General features: G+C 38.6%; 3 protein-coding genes across 3 annotated transcripts; 2 read left to right on the plus strand and 1 right to left on the minus strand.

Annotated features, from left to right (window-relative positions):
* Positions 1-529: 529 nt before the first annotated feature.
* Positions 530-1,074, plus strand: LOC111593958. Its single transcript, XM_023307049.2, has 2 exons — positions 530-847; positions 913-1,074. Exons 1-2 carry the CDS (start codon positions 530-532, stop codon positions 1,072-1,074), a joined length of 480 nt encoding a protein of 159 aa, XP_023162817.2.
* A 3,294-nt stretch (positions 1,075-4,368) lies between these two features.
* Positions 4,369-4,789, plus strand: LOC111593957. Its single transcript, XM_023307048.2, has 2 exons — positions 4,369-4,572; positions 4,628-4,789. The coding sequence occupies exons 1-2, from the start codon at positions 4,369-4,371 to the stop codon at positions 4,787-4,789; spliced, it is 366 nt and encodes a 121-aa protein (XP_023162816.2).
* Positions 4,790-7,343: 2,554 nt separating this feature from the next.
* LOC111593956 (chromatin modification-related protein eaf-1) lies at positions 7,344-9,299 on the minus strand. Its single transcript, XM_023307047.2, has 2 exons — positions 7,574-9,299; positions 7,344-7,480 (listed from the first exon to the last, which is right to left on the minus strand). Exons 1-2 carry the CDS (start codon positions 9,297-9,299, stop codon positions 7,344-7,346), a joined length of 1,863 nt encoding a protein of 620 aa, XP_023162815.2.
* Between the last annotated feature and the right edge of the window lie 2,834 nt (positions 9,300-12,133).

Here is a 12,133-nt window from a genome sequence, read left to right on the forward strand (position 1 = left end):
AAGCTTTATAATTATTTTGTTAAAAAGTTTATTGACAATCAACATAGAAGATGAGCATTATATAATAATAATAATAATATTTATAAATAAATATATATATATATATATATATATATTAAATAATAATTATACTATTGAAGCTTGATTTTGTTTTGCAAAATAAATTTTTTAAAGCAAAAAATATTTTAAAAATGTAATTGATGCGGCCACAAGATAAATATATTTTACATACATTAACTGGATAACGAGCCAGCTTAACAATAAAAAACTGCAACTGTCTAGCGAAATGATCCATTAAAATAATGATTATTGCGAAAAACAATATTGAAAATATTTTCTATTTAAATTGCTTCTCTGATTATAGAATGGTTAGTCAAGTCGGACAAGTAGATGAAATGACAGCGAAGTGGAAAATTTCGGTTTTACTTTTGTGTGTGCTCTTAAGCGAAAGTGTTGATGTAATTGAAATTTTAAATTAAGTGCCTGATATCGGCTGTTTTGCAATCTATCTTAAATCTATGTCTTCCAGATGAAAGCCACAGTAAAGTTTACAAATATTAAATGCGGATCTTACAACGAAACCCTGGTAAAGGTCGAACAGTGTCGACTTCGTGCGATCAGCCGCAGCAAAACCGTTTTAAACATAGCACTTAATTTACTGGTACCAGTTAATAATATGAAGCTCCACTGGCAAACGAAAGTGTGGGGAAATGGCTACAAGCCCTGGTTGGCTGAGTATAAGATCGATTTCTGTGCTTTTTTACGTAGAGCCAATCACCCAGCCGTCAAAATATTATATGACGCCTTCAAGCCCTTCACAAACTTAAACCACACGTGTCCCCTCGTGGTGAGTGAGAAACAAATACGTTTAGTCACTCATCTCTGATCTATCAATATCTACTTCCAATGCAGGGCAACATATATGTTAAGGATATGTTCTGGGACGTATCCAATTATACTTTGCCTATGCCAACTGGAGACTACTTGATAATTCTTAATTGGGTAACCAGTAACAAGACACGTGTGTTTACGAATGTTTACTTAAGCTTTAAACAGGATCTCATTTCGGACTAAGGAGCCAAATATTATATTCGTGCAATCAATTTTCAATTTTAAAAATTTTCCAATAAACACAAATTTGATTTTTCTTAACACAAATAAATGGCAAATAAGCCAGCATTAATTTACACCTAACAACGCAACAAGATCTAATTAGGGTTGAAACGGGAATTCAGAGAAGAACCTCTCAACTCTGCATAGAGCACAAGGCTTCAAACAAACATGAGAAATATATCATGCCTATTCATTTAAATCGAGCCAAAAATCAAATTTGATTATCTTAAAAAGGAATTAGGATGATAAGATCGCTGCCTTTATACCTGACAATCGGCGCAATGAACAAACAGAAATAGCTAAGCTTTCTACGTCCACGCAGACTCAATCAACGATGAAAACATTATTTAACATCATCAAACCCTTTACAAACTTCCCCCATACGTGTCCTTTTAGGTTAGTGATGAGCTTTTTTTTTTTGTTTAAAAAGGTGATTACCTGTTACTTGTGACCGGCACATTTTATATCGTTAAACACGAACTTATTTTGTAACCACATATATAAGATTTTATATTTTTGAAGTTAAGTCAGATTTAAAACGCTTATCGATAAATCGAAAAGTGGAGATACCGAAAAATGGACAAATATTTTTCTACTATATTATAATGGTTTTGTTTTTAATGAGAGCACTGAACAAATTCATCACTAAAAAAAATCAGTAAATTTTTCAATTGTTGTGGTTAATAAAAAAATATAAACATTTGCTATGTACGATATCAACTGGCTAATCACCTAAATATTTGATTTCAATGTGGCTTAAATCGGTCACTTTTGCAAAAAGTAAATAAAAATATAACGAGCCAGCTTAACAATAAAAAACTGCAACTGTCTAGCGAAATGATCCATTAAAATAATGATTATTGCGAAAAACAATATTGAAAATATTTTCTATTTAAATTGCTTCTCTGATTATAGAATGGTTAGTCAAGTCGGACAAGTAGATGAAATGACAGCGAAGTGGAAAATTTCGGTTTTACTTTTGTGTGTGCTCTTAAGCGAAAGTGTTGATGTAATTGAAATTTTAAATTAAGTGCCTGATATCGGCTGTTTTGCAATCTATCTTAAATCTATGTCTTCCAGATGAAAGCCACAGTAAAGTTTACAAATATTAAATGCGGATCTTACAACGAAACCCTGGTAAAGGTCGAACAGTGTCGACTTCGTGCGATCAGCCGCAGCAAAACCGTTTTAAACATAGCACTTAATTTACTGGTACCAGTTAATAATATGAAGCTCCACTGGCAAACGAAAGTGTGGGGAAATGGCTACAAGCCCTGGTTGGCTGAGTATAAGATCGATTTCTGTGCTTTTTTACGTAGAGCCAATCACCCAGCCGTCAAAATATTATATGACGCCTTCAAGCCCTTCACAAACTTAAACCACACGTGTCCCCTCGTGGTGAGTGAGAAACAAATACGTTTAGTCACTCATCTCTGATCTATCAATATCTACTTCCAATGCAGGGCAACATATATGTTAAGGATATGTTCTGGGACGTATCCAATTATACTTTGCCTATGCCAACTGGAGACTACTTGATAATTCTTAATTGGGTAACCAGTAACAAGACACGTGTGTTTACGAATGTTTACTTAAGCTTTAAACAGGATCTCATTTCGGACTAAGGAGCCAAATATTATATTCGTGCAATCAATTTTCAATTTTAAAAATTTTCCAATAAACACAAATTTGATTTTTCTTAACACAAATAAATGGCAAATAAGCCAGCATTAATTTACACCTAACAACGCAACAAGATCTAATTAGGGTTGAAACGGGAATTCAGAGAAGAACCTCTCAACTCTGCATAGAGCACAAGGCTTCAAACAAACATGAGAAATATATCATGCCTATTCATTTAAATCGAGCCAAAAATCAAATTTGATTATCTTAAAAAGGAATTAGGATGATAAGATCGCTGCCTTTATACCTGACAATCGGCGCAATGAACAAACAGAAATAGCTAAGCTTTCTACGTCCACGCAGACTCAATCAACGATGAAAACATTATTTAACATCATCAAACCCTTTACAAACTTCCCCCATACGTGTCCTTTTAGGTTAGTGATGAGCTTTTTTTTTTTGTTTAAAAAGGTGATTACCTGTTACTTGTGACCGGCACATTTTATATCGTTAAACACGAACTTATTTTGTAACCACATATATAAGATTTTATATTTTTGAAGTTAAGTCAGATTTAAAACGCTTATCGATAAATCGAAAAGTGGAGATACCGAAAAATGGACAAATATTTTTCTACTATATTATAATGGTTTTGTTTTTAATGAGAGCACTGAACAAATTCATCACTAAAAAAAATCAGTAAATTTTTCAATTGTTGTGGTTAATAAAAAAATATAAACATTTGCTATGTACGATATCAACTGGCTAATCACCTAAATATTTGATTTCAATGTGGCTTAAATCGGTCACTTTTGCAAAAAGTAAATAAAAATATAATTATACGAAATTATATAATTATAACATTTAAAGTATGTGGTATTAGTCGGCTTATTAAGCCCCTAGAAGGCGTATTGGGAAAACATAAAATTTTATTAGACGACAAATCAAATCACATTAAAGAATATTTTTGAGTAAGGCAAATTGGCACATTGCAAAATATTAGCCCAAATTAGCCAATTATATAATTATATAATATATATTATATAATTATATATATTATATAATTTGATATTTCAGTAAAAAGTCAATCATACAGTTATCACTCTGTTCTTTCAATATGTTCTCAATATTTTTAAATTTATTGTCCAAGAGAATTGATTCTGATATGAAAAAAGTTTCCTGCAGCTTCTTTATTGGATGTTTTTGAAACATACATTTTAATATTAGAGTAGACATATTTATTATAAATTTTTAATAGTACATAATGTCCAATCATGAGATTCATATTTATTCCAAATCATTTGTAATCGCTTTTTAATGACAGCCAATAATTTGAAGCTGCAAGTTATTCGTACAGTAATTAACATCAATTGGAATTCGGAAGCCAGAACAATGAGTCGGGCTCTTGAGCTAACAATTGGATTACTATTTATGGGGCTGTTTCTTATACGGACTGCTCAGGTAAATATCTACATGACCAGCTATCTGGCCATCAAATGCTAATATCTATTCCACAAGTTGGCAGCCACTGCTAAGCTGACGAATGTCATTTGTAACTCGACAAATACGACTTGGGTCACATTCGATCAATGTCGACTTCGTGCAATCAGTCGAAATAAAATTGTTCTCAATATGGATATAAATATTCACTATGCCGTCTACAAAGTGGACATAAATTTCCAGATGAAAAAATGGGGAAATGGCTATAAGACCTGGTTGGGCAATTACACAGTTGACTTTTGCAGCTTTTTGCGCAAGCCCAATCATCCAGTTATAAAAATATTGTACAATATTTTCAGAGACTTCAGCACGCTCAATCATACGTGTCCTTATGTGGTGAGCTTTAGCTTTCTCAGTGTAACCAAAAAATCGCCTCAAACTTTTCTTTCAGGGCACGCAACTAATTAGGAATTTATTCTGGGACCCCAAAGACTTGGTGGTACCTTTACCTAGCGGCGATTACATGCTGCTTCTCACCTGGATATTTGACAAGAGGAAGCAGTTCGTAACAAATATCTACTTCACTTTCGCTCAGGATATATTTAAGGATTAACTGAGAGGCATTCATAATTCACTTTGCACTATGTAATGTTCAACTTTATCGTTATGGCACAATCTGGTTAATAATCTGGTTAGTAATTCTAGACCTATTGGTATTACTGTGAGGGATTTGGCTTTTATAATAATAACTCAATTGGGTTTATTATTAAAAATTAAAATTGCATTGTTTTTTGAGCATCGAAATTCGCCTTACTATTAGCTCAAAGATAGTTATAATGAATATTTTGTGTGATTTATATAACGAGAGTATTTATAAATGATAATAGACAACAATTTTTGAGGCTAAGAGTAGCTTATTAGCTTTACTACTCTTAGCCTCAAAATATTCCTTTTATTTTTTTATTACTTTTTTGTTTGCTTCCGAGAGACAACGAACTTAACTGTATGAAAAAACTCCTAAGTCCTGATGGCAATGAAAACTTAGTTTTCAGAATGAAATTTGTAAAAGTACAGCTTGATCAATCGATACTAATATGTTTTTTAACTTTATTTATATTATATTTTTTAATTTATTTTATTTTTTGAATTTATCAATTTTTTCTAATGTCGATGCCATTTCAAAGCAAAATCAATGACAGATATCAAATATGTATATAGAGCTGTAGACATAATTACACTATAACTGAATTGTGACTGCGCATTAAACAGAGTTAATTTGTATATATATACATTGGGAGTATGGTGCGAAGGCCAACTTATCAGACATAAGCCCAATTTAGGGCACACAGCAGACAGCAGACAACAGAACATGAAATATTTCAGTCTGTGCGCTCTTGCATCAGCCAATTGAGTTTAGCAATTAGCGATTAAGTAGCCATTTGATTAGCTGTTTGCTTAATTGTTGCAGCAATGCGCGCTTGTCTTTAAATTGTGAATTTGTGTTTCAAAGGGTGAATCATGCTCGTCGCGTACTTTGCTCTCGTGTCTCGTGTCGGTGTCTCATCAGCTGAACAGGAAATGGGCATTTCCTAAAGTCTGATAAGATTTGCTGTTCGCTTTTATTGTTATCAGTGGCTGCAGCTTCTTGTCAGATGTATCTATGACCATATATGGCTAACTGATTGGGGCATCTGACTACAATTAGCAATTACCCATATTACTCATACGCCTATTACTCATACGCCACGTAATCGCACAGATGCCTATCGCACAGTAAGTGATAGCCCAACGGTTATTTTTTACCGTTTCGTTGCTTGTTACGCTAGGTCAGTTAATAGCTAAGCTAAGCTGTCAGCTCGTCTGGTCTATATGCTAATTGCTACGAATTTGTAGGTGTCGCTGTCGCTGTCACCGTCTCTGTCTCTGTCTCTGCTACTGTTGCTGTGTGGCTCTGTGGCTGTCGCATAAGCATACGAAATTTATGCAACTCACGGACTTCAGTTTACCTGCCCCGCACAGTACGGCAAGTGCCGCGCATCTAACGGATCTTTCCCATCTCAATTGCATATGAGATACATCTGCTGGCTGCTCCAGTTACGCCTCAAGTTGGCCCCACCATATGCGCATTTTTAATGCGATTCGTGCGTTCCGCCAAGCTGGCGACAAAACCAATTCCAAACCCAAATTTGCATCAGAACGTTCTATAACTGTTCATTGGGGCAACTTCCTTTGTCTGCGGCCAAAAATGATAAGAGGAAACAATTCACAAAATTTGTAAACTAAACTGAAATTGTCGAAGCTTTAATGCACTAGATGTTGGATCGCATGAAGTGAAAGATACAACAGTTTTAGTATTTTATAAGTGAAAGAGAAATAAAGTACTGGAAATTTGTTACGGCTAGATATGGTTGAACTACCCTGCTTTCCACGATTACCTAAAGACATGATTAAACATAATGACATGACATGATTTTTGAGAGTAGCTAAAATATGTTTGTCTTTCGACTTCACAGTGAATCCTGAACTCGCACATGTTCATGCATATATATGTATATCTAGGTAGGAACTTGAACTTCTTTTTTGCATAGAAATAATTTTTTAAATTGCATAGAAATTAAATTAACTTTAAACTGCATTTAATTACACTTCCTATAACAGAGATTTCGTCATACACCTTTATGGAAACTTGAGCTTCAACCTTCTCCCATTCACCCATTTGCAGCATATGCTGAACTATTAAGTGGAGTCCAGTGCAGTCAGGCAGTCGATTGACCCGACACACATATAATATATATAAGTAAACAGAAATAAGAAAACACCAATCAAAATACAAATGTGAATTTACTTTGATTTTTGCGTTGTTTCTCAACTGAATGCATTAAAAAACTTACGAGTATATGTGGATCGCTTAACGCTACAGGTGAACGAGTATGAGTACGAATATATGAGTATATGTGAATGTGAATGTGAATGTGAATGTGAATGTGAATGTGAATGAGTGCGAGTATTTTAAGCCTAAGTAACTTGAATGCATACAAATTGGAATTGAATTTTGATGAATTGTGCAAAAAAACTAAAACAAATATCAAAGCGTGTCGATGTCGATGTCGATGTCGATGCATATGTGTGTGGGTATATGAGCGTGTGCGAGTGCTTCAGTATCGTATTCAATGAGTGCAAGGTATCTGATTGGCATCCTTTAGATTGGCCAGACGCAGCTGCTCCAAGGCAATCTCATGAGCCTTAAAATGATCGCGTGTCGCCTGCTCCCATTCGCTGAGACCTGTGGAGCTCTTGAAGGCAGCTGATGACGAAATGGAGCCATAGTTAGAGCTGGCTGGAATGTTAGTAGAGATGGAGCTGGAAGTGGAGCTGGAGCTGGAGCTGGAGCTGGAGCCGCTGCCTGCCGTCTTAACCAGGGCTGCTGGGGCACTGCTGATCGTCTGCACTAGCTGCTGGGCTTGGGGCTGTTGCGCATAGCGCACCAGGAAGGGATTATGCTCGGCCAGGATATAAGCTTCAGAGCTGGGCTGATTGGGTGAACTAATCTGGCTGGGCTGTCCAGACTGAATGCGCAGAAAGAAACCATTCTGCACCTGTTGCTGTTGTGCTATTGTCTGTGGCTGAGCAGGTTGAGCGGCAGTAATGGGCTGAGCAGCCTGGGGCTTGGCCAGTAGGTTGTAGCTGCCTTCGGCTGCTGCTGCCTTCAGTTGCAGCTGCAGCAGCTCCTGCTGCTCGGCCTGCTGACGTTGCGATTCCTCCAAGCGTTCAGTATTCATGCGCTCCAGCTCTTGCTGTTCCAGGGCAATGCGTTCAGCCTCCAGCATGCGACGCTCTTCGAGCAGGCGCTTCTCCTCACGCTGGCGCTCCAGTTCCAGCAGACGAATTTCCTCACGACGTTCCTTCTGCAGTTCCAGCTGTGCGGCCTGTTCACGTTCCTCGTAGCGTATTTTGTCCGAAATGTCAGCGACTTTGTCTTCGGCTTTTAGCTTAGCTTGGTTTAGGGTGTCGATCTGCAGGGCCTGCGCCTTGGGGGTCTGAGCGGGCACGTATGCTCCAGTGTTGCTAGGATTGTAGCTCTTCAGGCCGGCTTGGGGAGCAATTGTGGGCAGTGGTGCATAGGATTGCTGCTGTGGCTGTGCCTGTGGTTGTGCCTGTGTCTCGGCCGCTTGACGCAGTATGGCTTCATTATACAGCTTTAGATGTTCCTCACGAGCACGTTGCACTTCAGGCGTATCTTCCACGGATTGTGGCGCCTGCTGCTGCTCAGCGGGCTGGATGGGTATGGTCTTTACAAGCTGCTCCTGAATCTGTTGCTGTGTGGCCTGAGGCTGGGGCTGTGCCTGTGACTGTGGTTGCTGCTGCAGTGCCTCGTTATAGCGCCTCAGATGTTCCTCGCGAGCACGCTTCACCTCCTCGGTTTCCTGCACCGGCTTGGGCGACTCCAAGGGGACGTTGTTCTGTGGCTGAGCGGTAAAGATGTTCTGCTTGAGCAGCGGCTGTTCTATCTTTGCATTGGGCACCGCTTGTGGCTGTGGCTGTGGCTGAGCGGCAAAGAATGTTTGCTTGAGCTGCGGCTGCTGTGGCAACGCTGCCTCAGCATTGATCACCTTCAAGCGCGCCTCGTTCCATATGCGCAATTGCTCATCGCGCACACGCTGCAGCTCGGGAGTCAGTCCAGGCACAGCTTCAAAGGCATTCATCTTGATCATCTGCTCCAGTGGTTCGTATTGTGATAGGATATTGGCCGTTGGCTGTTTGCCCTCGGCGCGCATACGTTCCAGCTCCATTCGCAAAGCATTGTAACGCTGTTCACACCAAGCACGGAAGAGGGCCAAATGCTGTTGCTGCTGCTGCATTTCCACTTTATTGGAGCTGCTGCTGCGCAACAAACTATTCTCGGACTGAACAGTAGTGCGAATGCCGTAGAGAGGTTCCGGATAGGTGAAGGCAATCAGACGCTCGGCTCCAGTGCTGTCCAGATAGCGCGCATAGCCTTGCGCCAGTTCGCTGTGCACGGGAAATTCACCACGTGCCGGCGCATAGGCCAACAGATTGTTGCGATAGCCAATGGTATGCGCATGCGCACCCAGAGCCAAGAAGCTGAGCAGTAGCAGACGCATCTTGGTGAATCCTCGCTGGGTATGTTATAAGTCAACGACTTGTAGGACTATCGGTTTTTTGGTCAAGCGAAAAAAAACGCAAAACTTCACTACAACTTCGACGACTTGAGTTGAAAGACTGTTGGCTTACTGTGGCTCAAGCATTGCCTTTTATAGTCTAAAGGAAGGCTAAGAACCGCAAGGGCGCCAGTTCGCTGGCTTGTCCTTGAGCTAACCCGTTCAGTTGGTATGAGGATGTGCCAATAAATATTTTGTTACCCTAGGTCCAGCGAATCGACACACAGATATCACATCTCCGGTCTAAGGTCTCTGATCTCGGCTCTCAGCTTGTCAGTCTGTTCTGTATATTCTCGAGCAGTTAATTGAGGCAAGTCTGGGCAATCCTGTTGGTTCTTCTTCCGTTATGCTGGCCCGTTCCATTCACCAGCAGCTGCCTCAAGGCCAAGTCATGTATATTTTTAGTAGCAAGGCCTGCGCGTTGCATGTTATAGCCCAATGCATAAATTAAGCACCGCAAAGGGCTGACAGCTGCAGATACAGTTGCATTCCCGATACCCCAGAACGATTTATCAAATACCCTCAGCTTAGCTCAGGTCAGCTCAGCGCAGCTCTTCTCATATATATATATAGGCCTTGTAGACTTTTGACCATTATCATTAAGTGCGTCTGTCATTTGTCAAGATATCAATTGATCTGTTGTATATGAGGAGTTGGCCGGCTGAGACCCAAATATGGCGTACACTTATTTTTAGACGCAACTGTTGTACAGTCGCCGCCAAGACGCGCCTGCAAGACGACCCGCTCCCCATCGCAGGGGGCACATTGACAGGGCTTAACCGGTTCACAGCATCTCAGTTGCGGCATTTAATAATAAATTCGAGTCGGCGCCGTTATATGGGCAATTCACAGACTTATATGCCATATTGAGTATATAAAACAAAGCTGTATATACATATATGTACGTATGTATGCAAGGAAAGTCGCCAAGAGTGTCATAAAATAAATTATGCAAATTAAATTATTCGCCGGGCATTAAGAATGTGAAAATCAATTGGAAATTTTTGTGGTTTTTAATGTGTGTAAACTTTTAATTTATTTTTTGTATTTTTTTTTTTTTTTGACTGTCATTGACAGCAGCTGTTAAGTGCAGTTTTGATGCGCAATAATTATTATAAATCATTTTTTATTAACATTAAAAGAGGCTCGCTCTGTTAGTGTCGCAAATATGATATATGGTAGAAATATTTCGTTAGAGTATAGATAGAGCTATTGATGAGCGAGTGTTAGGTGCGAATTTAAACACCTGCTGGCTATATATATCTATATATATATTTATTATTTTTATATTATATATTTACATCTGTTAAATATCTTTCTCCATTCATCAGTTCATTGAATCAAACACCTAAAATGGTTTTGCTTATAGTCGAAATAAACTTATTATCTTCTAGTTTGACTCTTAGGATAACAATATATATATAAATTATAGTCAAGTGACTGTATATATTTCATATAATTTTATATTTGTTATATTAAAATGTATTTAACTAAAGCAAATTAAAAAAATAAATAATTTAAATAAAATAAAATATAAAAATAATACTGCTATTCACTCTATGACTATCATCTACTAACAAATAGGCCAAATGCTGCGCACGAAAACTGATTCTCAGAGGTCAAAGAGGACGTTGAATTTATGGCGCAGATTTACAGCTTACGAAATACCAAACTAACTAACTATATAGGTCACTTCAAGATCTGCAAGCCACACCTAGGCTGAAATCTAGAGCACTTGAAGCTTCATGAGACAGCGTATGGAGCCGAGGCTCACCTGCTCATCACATGCCCAGCGGCATTCTGGGCACACATGCCTTTAATCACGTATTGTCAATCTTAACACTTGGCAGTGAAACAGATCACAAGGCAAGATGATTGTGATACTGCTACACAATAGCTATGACTCTTTATGAATATAGGCAATTATTCAGATTTTCACGTAAGTCGGTTTCTTCTTTTTTGGCAGCTTTCACAGAAGGCAGATTTCATAAGACATTTTGCAGAGCTTGTTGCCAAGCGTTGAGCATGTAGTATAACGATTTTATTTATAGCTATAGATTTCATTTGAACTGACCACAGTCACGCTGGGCGCTGGCCGATAGCGACGTCGACGTCGACGTCGACGTTGACTGCGACGTCACATGTTCGCCAGAATTTTCGGACCTGGAACAGACGTTCATCAATTTAATATTTTCATCTATTTTGTTTTATGTGTTTTGGCTATTTGCGTCAGTCTCGCAATTTATTTTAATTTTTTTGTTGTCCACGCGCTTTCAACGAGCTTAAATGGATCCGAAACGGAAACGGAGGCACGTCTCATTTAATTAGAGCAACGTTTACCATACTCCATGCACGTTGCTCCTTATCTTATCAAACAAAAATATATAACTTCTATTAGCCAGGCTAAAGCTGACTATGTGTGTGTGCGCGCGATGTACGACGTGTGCACGGCTACCGGTGTTAATTACCATTTAATTAGCACACTCATGCATTCATTAAGATGTCTGCTCAACATACACACATGTATCAAAACGAAACCACGCCACAACATCTCTGACTTTAAGATGTTTTTCCTGTTGCTGTCGCCGAACCTTGACAGCAATCACAAATCCTTAAAGCAGAGCCAGCGATTTATGTAAATTTTTATTTTGCTTTTGTTTTCTGCCGAATTTCATGACAAGGTAAAAGCTAATGGCTAATAAACGTACTTGAACCATGTCAAACTCAAAAAATACCAAAAGCGAGCCACGCTGTGCGCCTCACGTGCGACTCGGCTT

This window comes from Drosophila hydei, unplaced genomic scaffold, assembly GCF_003285905.1.
Source record: "Drosophila hydei strain 15085-1641.00,03,60 unplaced genomic scaffold, DhydRS2 tig00008122-arrow-pilon, whole genome shotgun sequence".
Classification (NCBI taxonomy): domain Eukaryota; kingdom Metazoa; phylum Arthropoda; class Insecta; order Diptera; family Drosophilidae; genus Drosophila; species Drosophila hydei.

What these genes read in the sequence shown, in the direction of transcription:
- LOC111593958 (XM_023307049.2), top strand. Translation starts at nt 530, where the DNA reads ATGAAAGCCACAGTAAAGTTTACAAATATTAAATGCGGATCTTACAAC. An exon ending in ACCACACGTGTCCCCTCGTG is followed by an intron (nt 848 to 912) that starts GTGAGTGAGAAA and finishes CTTCCAATGCAG; the next exon opens with GGCAACATATATGTTAAGGA.
- LOC111593957 (XM_023307048.2), top strand. Translation starts at nt 4,369, where the DNA reads ATGGATATAAATATTCACTATGCCGTCTACAAAGTGGACATAAATTTC. An exon ending in ATCATACGTGTCCTTATGTG is followed by an intron (nt 4,573 to 4,627) that starts GTGAGCTTTAGC and finishes CTTTTCTTTCAG; the next exon opens with GGCACGCAACTAATTAGGAA.
- LOC111593956 (XM_023307047.2), bottom strand. Translation starts at nt 9,299, where the DNA reads ATGCGTCTGCTACTGCTCAGCTTCTTGGCTCTGGGTGCGCATGCGCAT. An exon ending in GGTTAAGACGGCAGGCAGCG is followed by an intron (nt 7,481 to 7,573) that starts GCTCCAGCTCCA and finishes TTTCGTCATCAG; the next exon opens with CTGCCTTCAAGAGCTCCACA.